This window comes from Drosophila ficusphila, unplaced genomic scaffold, assembly GCF_018152265.1.
Source record: "Drosophila ficusphila isolate 14025-0441.05 unplaced genomic scaffold, ASM1815226v1 contig_791, whole genome shotgun sequence".
Taxonomy (NCBI): domain Eukaryota; kingdom Metazoa; phylum Arthropoda; class Insecta; order Diptera; family Drosophilidae; genus Drosophila; species Drosophila ficusphila.
The window spans coordinates 17186597-17212003 of record NW_025064737.1 but is presented as its reverse complement, the minus strand read 5'-3'; the positions used below and the strand labels follow the sequence as shown (position 1 = coordinate 17212003).

Here is a 25407-nt window from a genome sequence, read left to right as displayed (position 1 = left end):
TGATAAAATCCTACGTTTTATAAAAATATATCTCTATGAGAGGAGTTAAAATAAAGTCACTCCAAGTTATTCATGCTTAAAAAAATATAAATACAACTCTAATTTATAAGTTAAATTAAAACGTCATTTATATTTTCAACTATATAAATTATTTTTACTATTTCTGATAGCAGATTTTTTTTTATTAAGAAATAGATTTATAATTAATCAACGAAGAGTTTACCCTTTCTATTAAAATATTTAATCCTATTAGTTCTTTGTTTTTTTCCTCAGTATAGAGGACCCATAAATTCCGTCCGGCGGTGGAGATTAGGTTTTGATTAGCGCTCTAATTGCGCACATATATCAAGGCAGTGGTCTATTAATCGCGCCCAGAGCGCCACAACCTCATCCTCATCCTCAGCCGCCGAGAGCCGCTTCTAATGGCCCCCGACTATGATGTATGCCTGCTTAATTTGGCCCGCAAACAGGGACAAACTGGGAAAAGAAAGCCCAGGACACGACCAAGAGCAAGACATGGAGACCCGGAGAGACATGGGCACAATCAAAGACAAATAAATTAGAACACGACCGCAGCGGAGACAGAAAGGTTTTTGCTTTTCCACACTCGGGGATCGCAGCAGAAAACTGCAGCCACGAACTTGCAGCGAAACACGACTCGCATCCAACAACCGGCGAATGCAAATAAATTGAAATGAAGCAATTTGTTAGCCAGATTAAACACAACAACAAAAACAAAAACAAAAAAAGGGGGGAAAAAGACCTTAAACACGGGAAGAGAACCCAGAGAAGATCGGAGACAGATGGAGCCCACAGGGCTAACAAAGTCAGCGAATTACTTAATTAAAAATCGTGGCCCAAGACCCCAGAACTGGTCCTCCTCCTCCTTTCCGAGGAAACCCTTCCTTCCATTCCTTCCTTCTCGAAGAACCCCTTCCCGATTCCCCAGTGACATTAATAACGTGCAGTGCTCATTACTCAGCAATTGTGTTTGTTTGCCGGCCCTTTTTTTCGTTTCCCCCACTTTATTTTCTCCTCTTTTTTTTGTTTTTTTGTGGCTGCTACTTTGGCCAGAAGGGCTGCCCTCAGACAAATGCGATCGAACATTAGCAGGCAATAAATTCTCAGAGGTAGTCTATTGCTGGCGGGGCTTGAAAGAAAGCCGCGAACCCTACGATTTTATCGCCGGGCTTCTCAGAGCTTCTCAGGTAGTGTGAGCAGTTGGCCGGCTAATTTGCGAGGGCGGTTTTGGCAAACAAAAGCCCACTGATTTGCTGATTTCCGAACACAACACCAACTTATGACGTATGAGAGTTTGCTTTCGGGACATCTCAAGTGGGCCGCACATTTCCCAGTTCGTCGCCAGGCAATGCAATTGCTTTTTATTAATTTCATGCTACGACGCGCTGGACAAACAACTGGGTTTGGTTTTGGAATCAAAGAAACACTAAGGGAAAAATGTATATATTTTAACTATATTAAATGCTATATATGTGTAGATCTATAGATCTGTTTTTCTTCAAGAGCTGACAAGCTGTATTTGTATATTAAACAAAATAATTAGAATTTTACAATCAAGGCTTTAAGAGTAATTTACCATTTTCTAAGCAGGTTATTTTACAAAAGGTAACCTTTTAGAACTTATTAAAATTTCTCCAAGTGCCTTCATATGTGACCAAGGGTCTGTCGACCGCGACCAGCAGGCGTATTCCCAAAACTCCGCGGGCCGCTCCATCTTGGCCGCATCTCGACCGCATCTTGACCGCATCTTGGCCACATCTCGAACTATAAAAAGCAGGACCGCTGGCCGGCAACTTTCAGTTTCAGTTCCTCCGCTTTTCCAAGAGCCAAAACGCAACGGATGCCGCTGGCTGGCCGGCTAACTGGTCGGAGACTCTGCGACTCTTCAAAGTGGCCGACGAGGCAGGAGCGAAATAAAAATTGGAACAACCGCGCAACCGACTGCAGTTTCTCAGACGGAGTCGCAGTCTGCGTTTGAATCCAAGTTGGGGCTTGGGGATCCGAAGGAGCCGCAGACAGCATGAGACTCACGTTGGCTTGGCTCTGTGTCTGCCTGGCGATTTATTGCGGCGGTGGCCATGGCCATGGCAATGTGGTACTATCTTTGCCACCATCGCTTATCGCCACGGCCACGAAGGCGGCCTTGAGCCACCACCACCACCAAAAGCAACAACAACAGCAACAGAAAAAGGATGCACGCGTCCTGTTTGACAGCCCCACAGATGCACTGCGCGATATGCTGCACGGCGGCCAAGTGAATTCAGGAAAATTCAGCAGTATGCCCGATGTGGATGTGGAGCAAGTTGCACCGCCGACGATGTCTGAGGATTTTAATCGAAACGCAGATGATTTAGGGGCCCGGCAATCAGCGCCGCAGGAAATTGCCATGGCAATGGGACTCGGAATGGGAGTGGGAATGGGGGGCCCTGGATTGGGACCCAACTACCACCAGGCCACGCCCCCTCACCGCTATTGGGGCAATCGATGCCAGGGACAAGCTGGTGGATCGGCCAAGTGTCCGCAGGAGTACTACCGCACCATGTTGGCGGCCAGGTAAGGAGTAAGCAGCTCCCCAGGATGTGGGTGGCAAAGTGCCAAAGGGAAAAGCGGGGATCTGGGGAGCAGGTTCAAGGCTGCACAGAAGGAAAGTCGAGAAAGTTGCGCTCCTCGTTTCCGGCTCACATGTAAAGCAATTTGGCAGTTTAAGCTCGGGGATTAACACCCTAAATTTCAGTTGAGGGAAATCAATATTCAAGAAAAGTAGGAGCTTAAAAGGGGTTCAATAGGTAAATATTTAATATAGATTTTTATCAGAGGGAAATAAGCATTTTTTATTATAATATTATTGTATGGCTCAAAGAGTTTAAATTCCTTTCTGTAGAATATCTTTAAAAGGCATCAATACTTTAAAAATATTGAATTATCAAGCTTCGATGAAAAACCTTTTCAAACTGATTTGAATATTTGCTACCTCTTCAATACTAAAGTTTAGTTTCCATTCAAATATTTTGAATGAACCAAACCTTTGGTTTTCAAGGGGTTAATGCTAACCCTTTTCAGGGCGCCAGGCTCTGCCAAAAAAACAAAAAGGAATGTATGTATATATGGTTAACCCACAAGACGGGCAACAAATCGTCGACAATTTGGCTGTCGACTGGGAACACGCAAAACCAATTAATGGGCGTGAAAAAATCAGTACCAGCGATTGCAGTTTTGTTTCAAGTCGAAGCCAGGAGACCGCCGCACAGCACCGTATGTTGATTTATTTTATAAAATAACAACTGTCAGCAAATTCATTGCCCCGAAACGAAATCGAAACGAAAACTGCATTACGAGTTTCACTTTTCATTTCGGCGAGTGAGAAATATTTTTCTCGCTCAGCTTTTGTTTTATTTAAAACAATTTATTTCTTTCCCTTTTCAATTTTTTTTTTTTTTTTTTGCGCAGCGGCCTGTAATTTGCGCGGAATATTATCTTGTGTTGAAAAATTATTGGGCGCTGCTATTAAAATCGAATTAATCATCGCGGAGTGGAACTTTATCATTATGGTTTTCTGTTCGGTTATGTTTGCCTTTGTTGATTTGTTAAATGTTTGATTAATTGGCCACGGGCCCGCATAACTTTCGATTATTCTGCTGTTCGCCTAATTTGTAATTTTACACAGTAATTTCTGTGGAATTGCCACAAATTGACTTTTGATTGAATTGGATCAGCTGTGGCAGCCTCGGATAAGCGAAGAGTTTGGGCTTTTCTGGGTCACATGTGTTTTGAGTGGGAAAAAGAAGTTCATCAATTTGGTGTCGTCTGTTATTTTTCAAAAAAAAACAAAAAACAAAAAGAGAAACTTCGGCCAAGAAGTGTAATTGAAACTCATGGCCACAACCCACGCTTCCCAAAACCAAAGAAACAGAAAAAATTAAGAAAAATGTGAAAATGTGCTGCTCCTTAAAGTGAACAAATGATGGGGCATTAATCAGACTATAGAAACGAAGCCGTGACCCTTTATTCCCCTCATCAGGAACAAAGACGCCCTGTCCCGCCTCCACTTGCAGCTCAGTTCGATGCAGGACTCCGACTCCGAGGTCAGCTCCTCCGATTCCGAGGAGGAGGTCGACGACAACGACGAGCAGAACAACAACGAGGTCTTCATGCTGCTCACCGGCGAACAGGATCTCATCAAGTTCCTTCACTGGGCCATGCAGCTCCTGTATCCCATTCAGCGTCCTTTTGCCAACTTGAGTGAGGGAGCCGCCGAGAATTACTACCCGGGAATGTTTCTCTGGAAGAAGCTCAACCTGTCCGGTCACCTGGAACCCCCGCTAATTGTGGATGAACCCCAGTATGTTCTCGTGAGGAGGGAGAAGCTCTTCGATGGATATAAGTTGGGCGGTGAGTTGGTTAAGAGTTCAATGAGAGAACATTTATCTTAAAAACTTGTTATACCTTTGAGCTGCATTTCTCGAAATAAAAATACAAATCAGTTTATATATTTATTCCTAATATTGTTACCATGTTTTATAATACTCTTCTCTTTTCCAGAAGAGAGCAAGGAGAACGACCCTTTTATACCGCCTCGAGGTCGCAAGCACAACTCCCCGGATTTAGACGCTCTGATGAACCGGTACGAACCTTTTGTACCGAATCGAGGCAAACGCGACAAGGTCAAGGATCTGTTCAAGTATGACGACCTGTTCTATCCGCACCGCGGCAAGAAGCACCGCAACCTCTTCCAGGTGGACGATCCCTTCTTTGCCACACGAGGCAAGAAGCTGCAGCTCCGGGATCTCTACAAAGCCGACGATCCATTCGTTCCGAATCGCGGCAAGCGGCACTTGTCAGCTGGGAAAGTCGGAGAGCGGGAGGAAAGGCGCGAGGTGGGAGGGGGATCGGGAAAATGGATGCCAGATGACAGCGACAACAACTGGCCGCAAAGAATGTCAACGCATAAAATTAATGGTTACGATCAATCAGTCAGGCCATCACTGTCACTGGAGGAGGCTGCTGGGTTGGCAGCAGCATCTTCTTCGTGGCGACTGCCCGCTAATAGATTGCACTCGACAAGATCAATGTCAGCCGATCAGCAAAAGCAGCAGCAACAACAGCAATTGCCTGGCATCCGCTTCATTGGCAGTCCGAACATGCGCCAGCAGCAGCAGGTGAAACCATTATCCTGGCTGGGGGAGGAACGCCTGCGGAGATCCATCCTGCCGCAGGAGAAGAAAATACCCAACGATGCCCACGAGACACAATTAACGCAATCGCAATTGCAATCGCAATCGCACCCGGCTAATCCCCATTTGGACACTGATTCCGACAACTTGAACATTTAAATGCGGCGAGCGATTTTCGGTTTTCGGTCTTGGTTTCGGTCTTTTCCGATTTTCAGTTAAAGGTTTTCAGTTTTCGGCTTGGGGCACCGTTTTCCTCGACTCATGTAGACAGAACTATATGGCACACAATAAAGTACAGCATGCAATTGATTTTGAGAGAAATCGAATCGAATCGAAACGAAACGAAACGTGGAGAATTGAAGGTTACTCTGCTCTGTTACGTTGCCCTTGGCGACGCCTTTTAAGAACTCCACTGGGAGAAAATGTATATAAAAATTAAGCAGATCTAAAGAACACAGAGATAAGAGAATATCCATTAATTTATGATTTAGAACCAATTGGTTTGCAATCATCGGAATATTTAGAAGCATTATTCTTTGTTGTAATAAAAAGATTGCAACATTGTATGCTGAATTTAATGACAGGCTTGCTGTTTAGTTACAAATCTTTAGGCCCTAATAATTGACATCTTTGAGATATAGTATTGAGATATAGATTTTTCCCCGTGTGCTCTGCGAAGGTCTCGCCTCGTTGCCCTTGGCGCTGTTGTTGCAGTGCGAGGAGTATTGCCTATTTTAATTGTATTCATTGGTTAATTTATCGCTAAATGCAATCAGCATTGTGCCGGGCAGCGAGTCTAGACTCCGATGGAGCCGCAGCAACCCAGCTGCAGACAGGAGGGCGTGGCATGGAGTTGATGCCACAGCGGCGATATGCAGGCAGATATTTTCAGAACAACGGCAAAGCAGCAATTCAAGCTTAGCAACTCGAAAACCCTCAGAAAACAGCTGCTGTTCGCTGTTCGAATGCAAAGGTCAGACTTCTCTGAAGACTGAAGGGCCATGTAATCCCCGAAACTCACATCAATCACGCGAGTTTAGCTTATTAGCCAAGCACACTGAACCCTTTGAGAAGAAAAAAGCTGGGAGAAACAGCGATTTTTTAAGCCACTGGGAACTGAAATTTTCCACTTCAACCGATTTCTGACATTGACATTGACCACATCGACATCAACGTCAAAATATTTGGTAAGCCAGCGGAGCAGCTCGCTTTGTTTTTGAACAAATGACCATTGAAGGTCATAGCCAGATCCAAAAGCGGCCAACAACAAATTGGTTAAATAATACCCATATGCTCCACCATCTCCATCTGGTTTTGGCCTGTTTTTTACTCGTTTTTGGTTTTGGTTTTGGTTTTCTGGTAGCCTGACGTCCGAGCGATCGGTCCAAAATCCCCTGAAGATCATTACAATTTCAATGGCACTTCATATGGAGTGTGTATATGCATATATATGTACCTATGTTTGGCTAGAAGAATGCAGGCAGCAGAGCCCATAAGTACTAACCATTTTCTTTCCGTTCAACTCGGTTTGCTGGGCAATGACACTTGAAGTGGTCAATCGCCGGTCGGCTCACGTGCAGCTTTTTGAGGCAGAGGTTTTGTTTGGGCCACAACACGTCCATCGGAGGGCAGCCTTTGAGTTAGGTAAGCTTAGTGCTAAACAGCTGTGACAGCTTCAGAAGAAATCCCACAGAAGCACTCCCATACCGTTCTTACATAACTCAAAACAAAAGTGTTTAAAACTACATTTGTAACGAAGTCTTATAGGTAAACAATAATGTGTAGGTAGTTAAAACGTCAAAAGAAGCTTAGTTGTTTTGTAAATTTAACATATCAAGGTAAATTAAAAAAAAAAAAATTTGAAGTTGTAATATTATGTCATTTGTAATCTTTAATTCAATTTGTTTTTGAACGTAATAAGGTGCTTTATATTTTTAAGAATACTAATTCGGATTCGAATTGTTTAAAACCCAGAAAAAACTGGTCGTTGAACCTCGCAAATCCAATCATCTAGATGTGTAAGCAGTCGGGATTGAACAAATTAAATTCCAATGGCTGTTGAAAACTGAAAAGCCCGGTCAGCAGGCTACTTTGCGTCACTTTTGGCAAGCGGCTAGAGGAAAAGAAAGTCCGGGCTCAGAAGAGCACTCACACAAAATGCGATTCCCAGTTGTGAGCTTCGATTCGGCATCGGCAGCAAATTGGCTCAATTTCTTTTGGCCAAGGCCTTTTGCTTTTGCATTTGCAGGCTGTTGCTGATTTGCTTGTCGGAAAATATCAACGCATTGTCAGCGAGTCGAACTTGACAACTGGCAACATGCAACGCTGCAACGCTGCAACACTGCCATAATGCAACTCTGCAACATTGCAACGGTGCAACATTGTGACTCTGCCACTGCAATTGTAACGCGATCAGCATGAGTAGCTGGCAGCCTGTGACAGCGGCTTAATTGCTGTCTGCAATTATGATTGCTGCCGGTGTAGAGAAATTGTAGAAGTCCCCGCCTCACTTTCCTTTCGCAGCTCCAACTTCTCAGCTTCTCCCACTGGTTTTTAGTGTTTTTTTTTTGTTGTAGCCCCTCCGATTTCTGACTCCATTTGGCATCATCGGCGGCCTGTGGGATTTTCATTGTTTTTGCGAGATCAACTCCCGGTTGACAAAAATAGTAACGTGCAGGCTGGCTGGCAGGCAGGCGCTGCCTTTTATTGCCATTTGTTTTTGGCCCGTTCGCCGTTTGACGTTGACAAAAAAACGTCATTTGCAAATTGGGCAAAGACAACTTTCTCTAGGCAGCTGCATTTGCGCCGTCGCATTTGCAGTCGCATTCGCATTCGCATTCGCCAAGTGACAGAGCCATTGCATAAAGCCATATAGATAAAGCAAAAGGCAAGTCGTCGCCCACATTCATTAACAGCATTCGCATAATTGGCTGAAGCAGATACGTTTTTTTCTCGATTTTTTTTCTTTCTGGGTTCATCGAACGAACCACCAACGAATCAGCCAGCCATCCAGGCTAGAAAAAAAAAAAAAACTAAAAAACTTAAGCCAAAAAACAATCCCTGGGCGCAGCAGCCTTACGTCTCAATTTCCCATCGCCACTTTGTCAATATCTATAATTAAAATCGTTTGAGAACACACGCAAGCGGTATGCCCGATTTATCAGATTTTCGAATGGCAGAAAGGCAATATTTATACACGTTGTCATGCTGAAAGCTTGATTGATGCATTAAGCTTACTTAGCCATAGTCGATGTTGACGAGCGCCAATTAATGGCTGCTTAAACGGGAAAACTCTGCCGCTGCGAGCCAGTCAGTCAGCCAGCCATTCAGCCAACCATTCAGCCAGCCAGCTTGTCCATGTAAAATTATGGAAAATCTGTGCAAAATCCAGCGCTAATTGATGCAGGAAGCGCGACGGAAAAACGAGTTGCCATCGCCTGTCATGGATTCGCTTCGTTTCGTTTCGGTGCGTCTTAAATGGGTCAGGCGGTGATTACCGCCTCCACTAACGCATTTCATAACTACACTAAGAAAATAGAAGCTTCATTAATAGAGAAATAAAAGCAACAGTAAGCTGCCTTGATATAATAAAGATTGTGGAACTTTGAACGAAGTTTATTTTGTCTAAAGAAACAACTTGAAAAACAATTGTTATTCAGTTGAACAAAAGGGGAAGGTTTATAATTAATTGGAAATTATTAAATTAATATAAATATTTGGAAACTAAAATAGTTCTTCTACTAACTTTTCATATATAATTTAAAAAAGACGTATCAATAGGTATTACTACAATTATTTAAATTCTTCCATCGTTCTAATCATTTTATTGTTTATATTGTTTAACCACTTTTAGGTCTCACTTCCATTTTATGACTTCTATCTTTTTGGCTCAGTGCATTCAAATTAAGCCTAAGGCCACGCCAACAACAAGCGTCTTAGCAGTCTTAGCGTGTAACGGCAATTTCCAGCCAAAACGCTGCACTATTTGTCATAATAAATGCGCACAAAGGAGACGTAGCCGCAAAAGAAAGCTTTTCGGTTTGCGTGGGTAGCGCTGTGACACATTTTGTCATCATTAGGCACAGTTGCCGGCTAATAATTTCAATTTAGCCAAAAAATTAGTTGCATTTGGTGGTGGCGAAAGGGGGGAAAATGTGTAAAAAGGCGTTAATAACCGCGATGTAAGGCCATAAGCTGACAGCCCACGCCAGGCCGAGAAAAACTAAGCCAAACTAGGTTTTACTTTAGTCCGAATGACTGCCCCAAAAAGGGGCGATGGGGGCGTGGCCGGGCACTCGATGGGTGTTGAGGTGATGACACTGATTATAAAATGCAGCATATGGTGCATTTGGTGCATGGCGTGCAGCATTTGCTGTCATAAAGCCATCCCAGTTGATCAGCTGCGATAAAAGCCGACTTGCTCTGATTTCGCGCGGTAAAAAACGCAGTTAAATCGCCGGCGTTTTGTGCGCGATTTGTGGGTGCTTCATTTTGGCAGAAATGGCGTAAAAGCACTTTAGTCATGCAGTTTATTTTATCTTGAGCTCGGACTCTGGCTCTGGAGAAATTTTATTTGCCTTGCATTTATAGTGTGGTTATCTTGAGAACCTTAATGGCGAAAGTAAATGTCTAATAAAAAACTGGGAACGCCTTGCTCTAAATTTTGCGCTTTTGAAAATGCCATTTGAAGCGATTTGTAAGAGCATCTCTTGATAAAGATATAAAAAAGCTAAGCTATGGGAGATGATTAAGAGCTAACAAAGTAGAATTAACCCAGATTTGAAACGTGTATCTTGTAATGTCCAGTAATGTCTAATCATAACTATCAAACCAATAAATATAATAGGTTATAAGAAGTCTGAATTGTTTAACGCACTCCATTTCTCCTGGGTAATTTCCTTTAGCTTTTAGTTTGCAATATAGGGAATCCAATAAAAATAATCCAGTTTTGTATGCGCCACGCGCACTTTTTTCAGACCACTGACCACAAGAACGCCATAAACGCAACGCTCACAAAAAGCGCGTGCGTGCGTTTATGCTTCCGCCATGAGCGGCAAATAAACATTACAATAACAACAAAATCTGGCAGCTATGAGGAAAATTCATGCGAAACAGTTATAAAAAAGACAAAACCGTAGAGAAAAAGGCGAGGAAATCAGAAATAAGAAAAAAACAAGAAGGAAAACTAAAGCCTCGGCCGTTGACGTTGCCGTCATCGTTGATGTGTATGTGTAATATTGCGCTTTCCGGTACAGAAACATAAAATTTTATGTACACGACCGCTGACGACAGGCCAAACGACAGCCAAAGCGGCAGCAGAAAGTCGGGCGTGCAACGCGGCGTATGCGTTACATATTACGGCTCTGTGTGAGTTTGCCTTAACACATTTTTCTGTCACGCAAAATAATCATTTGCAAAATCACGCCGCGTTGACAGCAGAAGAGGGGTTGGGTGGAGCAGGGTGAGGGGAAGCGGTGCTGAATGAAAGACTGGCCCACTAGGCCGGGTCCCAGGCAATTGTGTGATTACACAGAGAAAAATTATAAGAAAACAACTACAGATGGAGATTAGACTAAACAAAAACCCCAAGGAATAGTATTTTCCTAAAAACAAAATTCTTATAAGGTTAAAAATATAGCTACACTTTTTCAAGCCAAAATATATCAAATATCATTCATGAATTTTTCTATAATTTTCTTTAGTTTTAAACTTATTTTTCTGTGCATTTTTGTGTGCGTTTTACTTGACGAGGACAGAAGTTGTCGGTTATTATCATGTGAAAAAGCCTGAAATTGAATAATGTCATTCACCAGACGAGGACAAGTGGATCCAAGAGGTTCCCCGTCCCACCAACCTTCCTTTGAGTGCTAGACTCAAAGTATATTCCCCATTTAATGCGCAACTTGCAAACGGAAAAGCTCTGTATTTCCCAACCAGCTGGCAAACACTCACCTTGACACGCTCCAAATATTCCTGCAGCGCTCCGTACGGATCCTCGCCGTCGACGTCCAACAGATCGAGGCTGTGGGCCAAGTCCAGATTGTCCAGAGCGGCCAATTCGGACTCGGCCTTATCGACAAATTGCAGCTTATGATGATGATGCCCCTGAACGGGCGCCGTCTGGTTTAAGAAGTTCTTATCAGCTGTCATGGTGTTGCCGCCTGGCGTTGCAGTTGCTCCCGATGTTGCTCCCGATGTTGCCGATGTTGCAGATGTTGCCGCTGCTGTTGCGCCGGCAACAATGCTTCCGTATTGGCGAGTCCGCGGCATGGTTGCACAACCGGTGCTGAAAACGCTCGGAGCGGCAGCAACGGCAACAGGAACAGGAGATGTGGTGGCAGATGAAGTTGGCCGACCATCAACGTCTCCGCTGGCCGGCACATCACTTAATCCCGATTTGTAGCGCGTCGTGTCAGCGGCGATTGCTGACGTGCAGCCCGATGTTGCCGCTGTTCGCGATGTTGCCGCTGTGGATGTTGCCCCTGCAACACCGCCTGTTGCTGCCGGCACACTCGCCTGCCCGTTGATAAGCGTTTGATGTTGTTGCTGCTGCTGATGTTGCTGCTGCTGCTGTTTGTTGCTAATTGCACTTTTCACATCGCCTGTCATGTTGTTTTGATTTGTATTGCTATTGCTATTGCACTGCACTTTACTTAACTTCTTGACTTTGTCATGATGCCGCGTCGCCTGCTGCTGCTGTTGATCTGTAAGTTAATAAAAAAAGAGAATTAAAAATTATAAGCTTGGCTAATCCCGGCAATATTTCTGCACATAAAGCTGTCATTTGTGCGGCCGCCGCACCCCGAACAATTTCCCAATGAAAACGAAAATGGAAAATGGAAAAACCTCCAGACACATGTGGCTTTTCGAGCGGAGTGCGCGAAAATTTCTGCGCTAATCGCCTCGAATTGTCCACCAAATGTGTGCCATTTAAATTGTCATAAATTTTGCAATATGCCTCGCACATGTGTGGACTTAACTCCTTTTTATTTGGCATGTGTGTGCCAGCGCGAATGTTTTAATTAATTTCGTACGGGCGCAAAAAATTGCCGGCAATTATTTACATACACGAATTTATTGCTCACACCACACTTAACCATTTCCCGAGTGCTTGGCATTATTTATCTTCGGTGGGGTTCTATTATGGAGCTGGGAGAGTCACGCCTTTAAATTTATGTCGCTGCTGAAGTTAAAAATGGGTCATCGCAATCAGCATTTTATGTGCGTAACCATGACTAATCTTGGGTTTATTTATTTTATGTTAGTGTAGTTGATTAACGAACATTATATGAAAGTATCCTATAAACTTCGAGTGGGATAATCATCTACCCAAAATCAGTTCTCAGTTTTCTAAGCTCCCTAACCCACATAAACACTAATAAATTCCCAGTAAATCGAATTGAAATTCGCATAGGGGCTAAGGTTATGTGAACTTTTGTCAAAACGGAAGAACCCCGCCAACCGGCCGGCATTTTTGTCTATATCTATTTGTGTATATAAACGTTATTCCTTTATTATTTTTTTTTGGTTTGCTGGTGGGTAAGTGAAACGGTTAAAGAGCGCTCGTGGTTGTTGCTGTGTTGATTTTATGGCTTTGATTTGATTTTTGTTTTTATTGCGCATGCGTGCGTTCGATTGAGTTTTTTGATTAAAATGTCGCCGCCACCGTCGCGACTTGCGACTTGGCGACAGCCTTACAGCAATCCAGCAATACGAAAAGGCCAGCAGTGAGGGGTCTTTCGATCGCGGAGTCCATGGACTTCTGCTGGTCAGAGAGCTTGGCATTTAAAAATTCTGAATCGCATGCGTTACACAACGGCCCGTGGCGAGCTCGTAAATCAGCGGCTGCAAACGAGAGTCAGTCAGACAGCGGGGACAGTTGGACAGTTGGCCACATTTTATGGGGGTCTCTCTGCCAATTGATCGTTTTGGGCCGATTGGCAGGCCGCCAGTTCAGGCCGGAGTCAACTGAAAACCAGGCCCACACTCGGCTGCACTTTTCTTCTCCTTAAATATATATACACTCGTATATATACAGTATTTTTTGTATTTCTGCATTTAAATTGTGCAATGCTAACGGTATTCCTGGCCCATAAGGACGGGACTTTACCGCCGTGTGGGTGACGCGTTGCGAGTTCATGGGAGGTCTTCCCCCAATTTCAATTGCGATTTACCCAAAGATATCGCTTTTTTGCCAGACATGTAGCCCAAAAATATATTTATAAGGTACATACATTTATTTGAGGTATATAAATATTTAAACATGTGTCATGTTTTCTTTGAAATTCTTTTATAGCTTTCGTTTGAGCTTCTAATTAGCAGGTTAAAAAGCGGATACCGGTCAGAAATGAAATTCGCATCCATTGTTCTATTTGATGATTGGCCATAAATTCTTTTTTGGGAACTCGTACTCGTTCGCTTTTTGTGGCTCTGCAAACACGAACAAAGTGCGCGAAAACAAAACATTTGTACGCATTTAGCTTATTTGCTTATTTACTTGAAATAAAATTGTTTGCTGGGTGTGTCCGCTAAATGGCCACCGTCCATTCATTGATGGGCGTGTGTGTTCGGTTTTTATATATTTTTTTTCCATTTTGCGGCTGCTGATTGATTCGCTGGCTGAGGTCACTTCGACGTGATTAATTGCCGATTGCCAAACGAGGAGGGGCGAAACGCTGGCGGAGGTGTCACTCTGTGCCGAATTGAAAACAATGCAAAAGTACAAGCAAAACGCTTGCAAAACACACTTGTGGAAACGCTGCACTGGCAAATATTTGCCTGCAGTGGATGCAGTTGTTTTTCTCCGCTCTTTGCTAAAGGAAGGGACCTACCTCAATGCATTTCATATGGACTGGCCGAGTGGCGCAAGAAACGAGTAAGTAAATAAAATGGAATGAGCTCAGCAGAAGCTGTCAGCCCGGCAAAAATGCACCAGCGAGCACTCGGACACTTGGACACGCGATTAGCGGGCGATGAGCAAGAAGCGGTCTCAGATGCGAAAGACTTTGTATCTGACTCCGACTCCAACTCCGACTCCAACTGCATTTCCAACTCCGACTCCATCTCCAGCTGACGTGTGTCGGGTTGGGACAACGTCTTCGTCATGCCGATCAGCACAGATCAGAGGCGCCCTAAGACGCCGCCGGTCTGGGGATTATTCTCTGCTTCCATATTGATACCCTTTCCAAAAGGAGAGTCTTGGCATCATTAGAAAAGCGGGGAATAAAACATATAGATTCATATGATTGTATATCTAAATTCTCATTAATTTTTCTTGATTTTTATATATTTATGAAATGTTTATAAAAGTATTTTTCTGATTTATATTTATTCAGATTTTATTATCTTATCATCTCATCTTCTAACTCCTCAACCTTTTGTTTTACCATTTAATAGAGTTCTGTCTTTGGAATATAATGTAAAGCGTATATCCTTGTCGGTTATTTTCTCTCAACTAATCTAAGGGCAGGGCTTGGAGTTGGGAGCCTGGGGCCTGGGTCTCTGGGAACGACTGGTTCGGGCGGCTTTCAAGCCTCATTTGCCTATCAAAATGATATAATACGCACTCATGACGTCGATTGCCGTATGTACGTGTTTCCTGTTGCGCCTTTGTCGCTGTCGTTGCAGTTTCTTTTTTATATATTTTTTATTTATACTTTTTTTTTTTTGGAGTTTGTGTGCAAAACTGCAGTTGATGGGGCGTGGCTCGGAATCAAATGGAGTTCACTTTACGGCTGGTGACAAAGCTGACCGGGGAGTGTTTTTCTTTCGGCGTTTTTTTTGGGCCGCCTGCAAGTGCGTTTTTTCAGCTGCACCCAACTCCGCGATCGTCCGAGTTTTATGACTTTCCCAATTGCCGGTCCTATGCAGACGCATTTATAATAAAATTTTTTACTTTATTATTACCCATAATGGCGGTAGACAGTTTCTGGGGAGGTTTTTTAAATGAAGCCTTAAGTGCCTTTTTATTAAACATTGCGGCATTTAATTGATTTGTAATAGATTCGAGTCTTTGTATTAAATGCCAAAGGTGTGTGCCGATGTGAGTGTGCCATGTTAACGGAAATCCAAGACTCTGCGTCATGCATAATTCATGTAACTTTTCAGTCGGAACAATATAAAGAAAAAGTAACAAAAAAAAGTTATGCACACGCCCTAATCAGCCGACTGTGGTTTCTATAATTTTTCCCTACATGTCAATACTTATATATTTCGTTGTTTATTTATCGGATATTTTAACAATGCCTTTAATTGCATTTAATTGGTTTCACTGAATTTATAAGTAATTGGCGGGCAAAAATGAATCAGATGCTTGGGATTTATTCTCTGAAGTGTAATTCAATTTTCTGGTAATTATGTCTTATCGCCGGCATATCGAATAACACGTATGTGTTGAAGGTATTTAAAAAACAGGAAATGATGGGGAGATCTGACTTGGTTCTCGATTCCCGTTGACGATTCCAGAAGGAATCAATGGAGCAATAAATATACTTAAATAAATTCTTAATGTCTGCTGTAGAAATATGCTGCCATGGAGAACCCTTTCTCGCATCAATTAATAACAATAACTGCGGCTATTAACTAGACTAATGAGTGTGAGCCTAGCCCGTTGCGATATTTCCCACAATGTGTGTAGATGCAACATTTCCGCCCCGGCGACAATGCGACTTAGTTGGCAAAGCTGATTAAGCTAAAGAGTTGGGGAAACTTACCACTTCCTGCCGCAAAGGCGGCGATGCGCTCCCTAACCGAACGTCTGGGTTCGTCATGAGCTGCAATGTTGCTGTTGTTGCAGTTGCTGTTGTAGCTGTTGTTGTTGCTGCTGCCGTTGCAGCTGTTCGGCACATGTGTTGCTGTTGTTGCCGTTGAGTCATGGCTAGGACTTCGCTTCACCATTGTTGTTTTGATCACAGTCTTAAGGCGGGTGGGCGTGGCCGGACGAGCTGCAATGCGGGGCTTAGGTGTTTCTTGTGTTGCTGTTGCAATTGCTGTTGCTGTTGCTGTGGCTGGTGTTGCCGCTGTCAATGTTGCTTTATCGCTGCACAGCACTTCTGTGGCAGCACCCACAAACTCTTCTGATGTTGCTGCTCCCGCTGCTTTTGTTGTTGCTGCTATTGTTGTTGTTGCTGCTGCTGGCAACCCACACTCACTAGTTGCTGTTGCCGCCGTTGCCGTTTCTGTTGCTGTTGCTGTCGTAATTGTCATTTTATTCTGCGACGACTTCGGTGAATCAATTTTCGAGTCGCTATTGCTATTGCTATTTATATTTGTATTGGTATTGGTATTGGTATTGCTATTCGTTTGGGGCTCGGCGGTGTCGGGTAATTTACAATAATTACAGTGCGGCTTGTTGTTGTTGTCGTAGCTTAGTGTATTTTCCTTATTGCTATGTTGTTGCTGTTGCTGTAGTTGCAATTGTTGGTGTTGCTGTTGCTGTTGCAAGCTATTGCTTAGTCTTTGGGTTGGTTGTCGTTGCTGTTGCAGTTGCTGTTGTTGCTGTTGCTGCTGCTGGTGTTGCTGTTGCTCATTGCCACTTTGCGGGCTCTTTGTGACAGCGCAAGTTTTAGTTGCTGCTGCAACTGCTAGTTTGTTGCTGTTGCTGTTGTTGCTGTTGCTGCTGCTGTTGCCTTTGTTGTCCTGCCGCCATTGTTCGGCCAGATTTCGTTGATTCATTAATATCAGCGCCACATTTCCGTCGTCTCTTGGAGCAGCGGCGATATCATTGGCCTCATCATCAGCTTTATCGCCGCCACATTCGGAGTCGTAGTTGCAATCGTCGTAATCGCTGTGGCAATCTCGACGTCGCCGCGGCACATCATCAATATAGCTGAAATCGCTATCGACGAATATATTTCTGGCATGCAGCGTGTTCACCGATGACTTGTTGTTGTTGTTGTTGCTTTTCTTGTGCTTGAGATTGTAGCGCCTCCGCTGGGGGCAGCAGCAGAACTTCACGATGGATCGATGGAGTGCTGGCGGCGATGTTGGCGATAATGTCGGCCGATTCGGCGTCGCCGGCGTTGCAATGTCAGCCCATTTCTCGATCAATGCCAGCTCGCGAGCATTGGACATTGTCGTATAGCCATGCAGGGTGATTCTGAAAGGGAAATCAATCGATTAATTTAACTGACAAATACAGAAAAGTATTAATAATAATGAGTATTATACAAAGACTGTCCAATAATCGACTTTTACTGTTTATATTTTTAGAATAATCAGAAATGCAGTAATATGTTCTTGTAAACAAATGAAGACAGATAATATCTTTTGAAAGCCTCGAATAAATAAACAATTCCCTTTTGTAGTCGGTCAGTAAATATATTCTTCCGGGAAATTTCTGCAACTTAGTGACACACCTGCCTTAAATACAAACAATAAACGCATCGATTCTGCAAGTGAATCGGAAAGGAAACCATAAATTAATTACACACAAAAGCGAAAATCAATTAACCACATTTCTCAACGCGTCTCAGCTTTTCACCAAAACGTTTCCTCATTCCAGCCGCGGAATGGAGTGGATTGGAGCTCCGTTGAAAGCCAATTCGCTGCGCACATCACATCGCCAACTCTTGGCCAGCGACGCCATCTGTGCGTCATGGCAGCCACATCCACATCCCCATCCATATCCACATCCCCAGCCAAAAGCCAAAGCCAAAGCCAGAGCCACAACGTGTTTTAATTGCCAGCCGCCTTTTGCGCAACACTTTCCACGGGCACCACTTCTAAGTGACCGCCAAAATGTTGAGCTGCTGTTTTGCCGGCAGAAAGCCGGCTGTCGATGCATGATTAACTGCCCGTGCCCGTGCCCGTGCAACTTGCAACTTGCAACCTGCAAACTGAAAACAGCAAACTGAAAACTGAAAAGTGCAACCTGCAACCTGTAAGCCGCGAAACTGCATTTAATTGCATTCGGATTTTTGGCCGCAGGGCAGCTCGACAGCAGGTAGCCGAAATCTTACAGATCTTGCAGATCTTACTGATTCCAGGGTTGCCAAGTGCCGTTTGCCGCCCACCGAAGTGCAGTTGGGCACTCTCTGATTAATTTGTTGCAACGTGCACAAGGAAAAATAGAGAGGTATGGTATTAGATAAATTTTCCTAAAACAAACTAAAAACTTAAAACGCTTTCAAGTGCAACAAGAATCCAAAATTAACCTTCTATTTAAATGTAATATTTTTCGTTTCAAATCTTACTTTAACAATAATTTTTTTTTAGATTGTTAGTTTATTTTTGGGTTTCTAGAATCTAGTCTATTTTTTGTGTAGTATTCTTTGTAATATTTTCTTCCCGTGAGCCTGCGGAAAAAGGCATTTGCATATGGGCTGGTTGCGAACTCGACTAACTGCTACCTTATTGGCCAGCGGGCTTGACCTTTTGCGCTGGCCCCGGCTAAAAGCTTTTCGCCGTGAAAGTTTGCCTCGGAAATTCCTTTCCTTTCACCACATAGCCGCAAAAGCGTTGCGCCTTTGAAAAGGGGGCGTGGCTATGCCTGTCAAACGTTTGACAAATTAATTTCAATTGTTTAATGCACACACACGCCGCTTATCTTTCACTTTATCTATTGTTGCGCCAGAGTGAAAATAAATTAACAATAAATAATTTTAATTATTTCATGAAGATGTCAAATTACACACGCCCTCGCCAAAAAGCCAGGCTCTCCACTGGTTATTTGTTGTATATATTTTTTATTTTTAGGCTGGGACCGCGACTCTGGCTTGATCTTTGCCACTTACGAACGGCTTTTGTGGCACAGGCTTGTGGCACAGCTGCGCGCTCTTTGTATTTATGATTATTTTCCATTTTATTTTATTTATTAAATTTGTGTGTTTGCCAAAGCCCCAAGCCGCGGGCACTTTTCGGGCAGCTCTAATAGGATTTGTTGCCAAATCGTAGGAGCTGTCCGCTTTGCTGACGGCCAACGTCATACAATTAAGCCCCCAAAGCAGGTCGGGCCCCCAGTTAAATTTCCCTCGCTGCCCTATTATTTGTTGCTCAAATATCAGTGGAGATCGTTCCGTACTTGTATTAGATAAATATTTGATATATAGTGTATAAATCTTAAATTTGAAAAATATTTAATGATTCCTGCATCTTGGGAATCAATTTACATCGTTGAAAAACGACAAGAGAAGCTGCCAGCAGCTGGACTACCAACGATTTGTCAAATATTTTTGGGCCATAAAATCAGTGGGATGTGCTTTATTTGTGGTAAATCAAGAGGCCTGCAGATCAGGTGCAGCTTGGCTGGGAAATACTCTCTATCTTGCGGGAAAGATACCCAAACTGGGTTGTCTTGTTGGGACATTTGGATTAGACAGATAGCCCCATGATCCCAATTTTCGGGTGCTCCCTTATCTGCCAGCTAATATACCCCTTTGGCAGTAATCCGGGGCAAATAAAAAACGAAAAAACGATCGTAAAACGACGAACGACATCGGAAGACATAAATTAAAATATGCCACAGCGATGACTCTGGCTGCTGCCCCTTGTTTCTTTCCCATCTGCGTAATAAATCCGAATCCAAATCGGAATCCGAATGCGGTATGGATATAAACCATGCTTTATTTGTGTTATTGTGATTTATGGGCTTGCTCTCATGCCTTGCTCTTTTGGAGTATGAAATTAATATTGAAAAGCTACTAAATCCAGACTTACGCATAAATTAAAAGTTAAGTAGGTAGGCTGTTCCCCGCCCGCCAGACTATTTTTGTAATCCACAACAAAGAAAGAGCAAAACAAGCTCACAAAAACCAAAACAAAACAGGCAACATTTCTCGGCTTCTGGGGCGATTTACTTGCATGTTTACCCCGTGATTTATGGGCATCAACAGCCAGTGAATAAACACAACATTTTTGCACATTTGCATTGCATTTCAATGCACATTTGACATCGTAAATATTTGCCAATGCATTAACTCGCCACAACGATATATATAAAAATACAAATAAATCCATATGCGCATGCGTGGCACGTAGTTGGTTCGATTGGGTTTTATTTATGAAGTCTAGACTCCTGATTTGGCGTACTTATAATTAGCATTCGGCCAAATCGAGCTCTATATATGTATATAGTGCCGCATAACGGTAGCGCGGGTTCTATGAACTGGCCGGGGATATAGTATACTATATATATAGTACTGAACTGGCCGGCCCGCTGGCGACTGTCAGCTTAGCTAATTGAGGCCTGGCCGAGGCTTAGTGTCAGCCAGTCCGTCACTTTAGCAGGGGCCAGTGGTCCGGCGAGCAATCGATCAATCAGCCAATCAATAAGTCAATCATATGCACGGCCAATCGCGCTGAGCGCATACAAATTGCCGCAATTGTCTATCGCATGGCTCCTCATAAGTGCATTACCCGTGGAGTGGGAAAGTTTCGCTTTTCGTCGCCGATCGCCGATCGCTGGGGAATAACGTATTCGATGGATTTAAATACGCATTCGTTTTGATGCCCAGATGGGAGGAAAGTTTTCAAAGCCCTGGGCCAGGCAATCAAGGCGACATTAGCGCTCTGCCGATGGCTTTTCCAACCGAAGATAGAGATGCACTGGGGAAAACTCTTTATCATAATATTTCAGTCACTTCCTGTACTTCAATATAACAATTTATATAAATACTGTGTCCAAATAACTTATTTGGGGAATTGAATAGGAATATTATTATTAGGAATTTAAATGTATTTTTTTTTTAATATAGTTATAAAGTATACTCTCTTAATTTAGAGTTTTCATCAGAAATATTATTATTATTCTACTATTCATGAAGTTGTATCCAATCTATTTAGATATTTTCCCTTGTGCATCGGAAGCTATAGCTGAGGCTAGTGCCAACCGGTCAGCCCGATTGCCTCGTACGATGTCTATTAATGTTGCCCATTAACCTTTTGACCCCTGATTGCCAGCCTGCGTGGTAATGACTCTCTTTCTCCGCTTTGTCTCCCAAACGATTCGCTCTCTTCACGCAAAAATGCGCAGAAGCTAAACGCTTTTTCGGTGCTTGTTTTTTTATTTTCTGGTAGCTCGCCACTTGGCCAATTTATTATTGGTTAGTGCGCACTGCTTCCAGCCGAAATTTGTTGCCAATTTGTTGCGCCACGAAGTTTGTCGTTTGCGCGCTTCGTCCAATTAATTTCCGCATTTCCCAGACTAACTTGGCAATTAATTTCTGCAGTTTGCATTTCTTCAACCTTGTTGGCCTGACCTTTTGGCTCAACTGATTCACGCCAACGCCACACGTCAGCTTTTGGCTTTAGCTTTGGTTTTGGTTTTGGCATCGGTTTCAGTTTTGGTTTTCGGTCTTGGCCTAACGAGAATGGCCTGGCATCCTTTTTTTTGTTTGTTGTATATTTTTGGTTCGCTCTAAGTCGGCAATTAATCAAAGCGCCTTTGGCCACGACGGACAAATCCTTTTGTATGCAGTCGCAGTCGCAGTCGCAGTCGCATTCGCATTCGCTCGTATATGGCTAACGACTGACATCGCAAATGGCTAAAATGACAGCGGGCCGTGGTCGCGTCATGAGTCAGCCGATGGGCAACGGTAACGTGGTCGATGCGTTTGCATCTTGCCTCTTTTTGGGCGGCTTCCCCCCGCTCCTTCCTCAACTCCCCCTCCCCTTTCGGGTTCCTATCACCCCACTAACTTGGCTGACTGACAGACTTCGCTGACAGGCGATGCCAAAGGCCACGAACGCAGACTGGAGTGAAGTGAAGGCTTTTTATTGAAATTAACTTGGTTGCCTATTTGTATATCCCGCTGAGTGCATAATAAGTTTGTCAAAAATTAAGCAAATAAGATGGAGAAAAGCGGACGAACAAGGTTCCCAAAAAAAGCTAATGGAATTAAAACTAAAATAATACGTTTGAAAATATATTCCTGCTTTTCTGTAGAGAGGATTATTTCTTATTTTCAAATCTATTTGATCTGATTTTTTAAATTAATATTTTCCTTACTGTTACCTACTGGCGAGTGTCTATATATAATTCACCTTAATTTTCAAACCCCAAATTGCGCCCGGCAGCAGTTTGATTCGCTCGATTCGAGCTCCATTTTCAGGGACAAGGACAAGGACGCCTTGTGCAAATACTCGACTCGGCAAAATGTTTGCTACGGCAATAATTGGCGGCATTATTGACGCTTTCCGATAGCCACTCAATGCGATTAGTTTACGATCGAATAAGTACGTTTGTGTGTGTGTGTGTGTTTGCCTCACCTGCAGCTGTTCCGACTGAACTTCAAATCGAAAATTTCAATTGTTGGCCGTGCGTGGTCGGGGCTCTTTGGCAAAGGCCAAGTTAATGAAAATATCATTACAGTTTCGCCCCGAAGCGTAACAAAAAGCAGCGAGTAAAAACCGGGGCTTGGCTGGTTTATTGACACATGAAATATGATCGCTTCTTGTTATAGGGAGTGTGTGTGCGCCGTGGGATTTTGTATTCCTTTTTTTTCTGCTTTTTTTTTTTGTGTTTTTTGTTGCTTTTTAATATTTTTTTGTCGAGGTGCGTGCCAAGCGGACATTATTCAAGCAGCGCTCAGCGAGTCAGAAAGCTTTGCGCGTGCGCGTCAAAAATGTCCAAGTTGCCTTCTCTCCGCGGCTCCCAGACTCTTAGCCAAGATTAAGCGCAAAAGTGCGCAATCTTTGCACACAGCTCTGAGCGGCAAACTGCTGTCAATTTGACAAATGCCCCGGCCTCAGCGATTGTGACAGTTTTAGCGAACCCGTAATTAAGCATGCGCGCACATGTATAAATAGCATAAATATTGGTTAAAAACAAAGCGAATTCACCCAAATGCACTCCTCTCTGCCGTCAGCAGGATGACAAATTGCCCGGTTGTTGTGACGTTGGAATTTGCTTATCGCGTTTGCATTTGGTAATTAAAATAATGCACAGAAAGGTGTCAAGGACTCTCGACGCCAAGTGAATTTTAAAGAGTGGGCCTCTAGCAACTCCGAACAGCAGGTGGTGGCACGTTCAAGTCAACTATGCGGGCTGCCACGGTGCGTATGCGCAATGTTTTCGGCGAAAGAGCTGATTTAAGTGCTTCAGTAAGATCGCGAGTAGAGATAAAAATACTTTTTTAGCAGTTCGAAAAAGTATGCCAAAAACCATCAAATGGTAAATAGATTATAGCTGATGACCATTATGAGGATCATACGTAGGATCTTTCTATTTGCACTTTCCGTTTTCCGAAACTTGCAAATAAATTTCCCAAAATTCATTATTCCTAAGTCCATAACTTTTCTAATTATAATCAGATTTTAAAGTGACGTAGATTTAAAGTGAGTGAAGTTTGTACTCTCTAACAAACAGCATTAATAGGTTTTTTTTATTTTTTTGTCGATCATTATTTTGATGTTGTGTAGCATGAATGAATTATGATGCAAAGGTATATAAACTTCGGATCGCCGAAGCTGTCTTTCTTTCCTTTTTTTTCATGAGAACTATAAATGTAGGTTAATGTAAAAACACATAAGCTCACAAGCTGACATTGCGAATAGCCTTGAATTAATCTTGTTCTCTCATTAAAACTTTGGGTAATTTTTGCTAACCCGCAATTACCCAACTGGCAATTATTTTTCAAGCCTTGTCGCCGAAATGATCTTGTTAGTATAACAGTAATGAACCAAACGAAGCCCAGCCCCGTTTGAGTGGCTCACTCACAATAAATGTCAACATTTTGGCACGTTCAGCTGGATTCCTATTTGTTTACTATATATATTCGTACTCACACCAACGGGCACGTATCTAAGCACGCGATCTGCACCGCAAAAGGCAAAACGGTTCAGCATATTTGCATAATTTACCTGCAAAGAAACAACAGACACATAAATTATTTTTTTTTGCTGGCGAAAAAGTAAGCGCTTTTTAAAACAAATCGTACGGTAATAATATTTAAAGTTCAGGCCACACCTTTTGCAATAAATTGTATACATTTTGCCGTCGCACACATAATAATTAAATGCACTAAAAAATGAATTAAATGCGCGGCGATGAACTGGCACGAGATGCGGAATCGAAAACGAAATCGAAATCGAGAGACGTCTGAACTGCCGGCAACTTCATTGATAAATAAACGGGAAAAATGCTTTTCCCCCGAATTAAAATCGAAAAAGAAAACAAGAAAAAATATGTAAAAATCCGAAAACCCACCCGAAAAAAAAAAAAATCTGAAAAATATGTACGCCCTATGGCGGGGCAGCTTGTTGCACGATGCTTCCTGCACAATATGCAACAATTTGTTGCACGTCCGGATGTTTACAACAAAGTAAACAACATATCGCGCGTGCATTCAATTCACATCAATATCAAAATCAGATTCGAATTTGAATGTGAATTCGCATTTGACTTGTGCATAACTTGTTCAGGTTTTGTTTACTCTGGCTGCATTTTTTCTCTGGCTTTGAACACTGATCAAAGTCGCCATGGGATTTATTATATAATCCCTGGCAGGCACGGCCATAATTGGTTGCAATCAATCAGTCGGTGGATAGGTGGATCTGGTGGTGATCCGATCGATTGAACCCGATGAGCCGCTAATCTGCCAGTTGACCCACATCGAGGGCATCTTGTGGAGCACTTGGGTGAGTGCAGGTGAATGCACCCGCCGTATTTTGTTTACTAATGATTGCCACAATGCAGTACCGCTAGCTGCACTTACCACCAAGTGGCAAGATCTGTTTGAAGAGCCGTAATTGTTCTCTAAATTATTGGGCGACTGCTCCGAGGGCTTGTCGCCACTGATGTGTCTGTCTATCTGTTGGTCTGTCTGTCTGTTTGCGGCTTTTTGTGTCTGTCTGCGGCTTTGGGGTCGTCATAATGAGGTGCCAAACGTAAATATGAACAAGAGATTTTTCCACATGCCCGACACATTTTCGTGCTCCCCCTTTTGACAGCGACAAATGCTGGGTTCTTTAATGAGATTTTGGAAATCTCAATCTCCCAAGGTACGTCTACACTTTAAGAAAACAGAATGCAGTTTAACTTATATTTTGTAAGCAGATTCGAAGAGGAGTTATTTATTAAAATTACTTATCAATACATATTCATATGTTACAAAATCCCTATTCAAATGTTGGTTACCAAGAACATCAATTAAGAAACAAAAGAATGTAGCTCAGAATATTCAAATAAAAATGAAAATATAATTACTACAGAAAACTTTTCTTCGGGTGTGGCAAGTGTCTATTTTTATAGGTAATTCGTTGCCATGTAAACCCTTGT

The 25407-nt window shown here is 42.9% G+C and overlaps 2 protein-coding genes across 9 annotated transcripts in view; one reads left to right on the top strand and one right to left on the bottom strand.

Annotated features, from left to right (window-relative positions):
- Window positions 1-25407, bottom strand: part of LOC108091947 (stAR-related lipid transfer protein 13) — a 95001-nt gene that overhangs the window by 27352 nt on the left and 42242 nt on the right. For 7 of the 8 annotated variants that reach the window (XM_017191337.2, XM_017191336.2, XM_017191343.2 and 4 more), the window contains 2 exons: window positions 15905-17289; window positions 11145-11896 (listed from right to left, as the gene is read on the bottom strand). In XM_017191337.2, coding sequence (XP_017046826.1) covers window positions 11145-11896; window positions 15905-17264 — 2112 coding nt within the window. In that variant the 5' untranslated portion in view covers window positions 17265-17289. Of the gene's footprint in view, window positions 1-11144; window positions 11897-15904; window positions 17290-23915; window positions 23991-25407 lie in introns of all 8 variants that reach the window. The other variant, XM_017191341.2, reaches the window with a different exon arrangement.
- LOC108091949 lies at window positions 270-11138 on the top strand. Its single transcript, XM_017191346.2, has 3 exons — window positions 270-2574; window positions 4040-4410; window positions 4561-11138. Exons 1-3 carry the CDS (start codon window positions 2042-2044, stop codon window positions 5349-5351), a joined length of 1695 nt encoding a protein of 564 aa, XP_017046835.1. The 5' UTR covers window positions 270-2041; the 3' UTR covers window positions 5352-11138.

Bases quoted from the DNA above. Each gene is read 5' to 3' on its own strand.
- LOC108091949 (XM_017191346.2), top strand. From the start codon at position 2,042: ATGAGACTCACGTTGGCTTGGCTCTGTGTCTGCCTGGCGATTTATTGC. The intron at 2,575-4,039 runs GTAAGGAGTAAG...TCCCCTCATCAG, and splicing joins CGCACCATGTTGGCGGCCAG to GAACAAAGACGCCCTGTCCC. The intron at 4,411-4,560 runs GTGAGTTGGTTA...TCTCTTTTCCAG, and splicing joins CGATGGATATAAGTTGGGCG to AAGAGAGCAAGGAGAACGAC.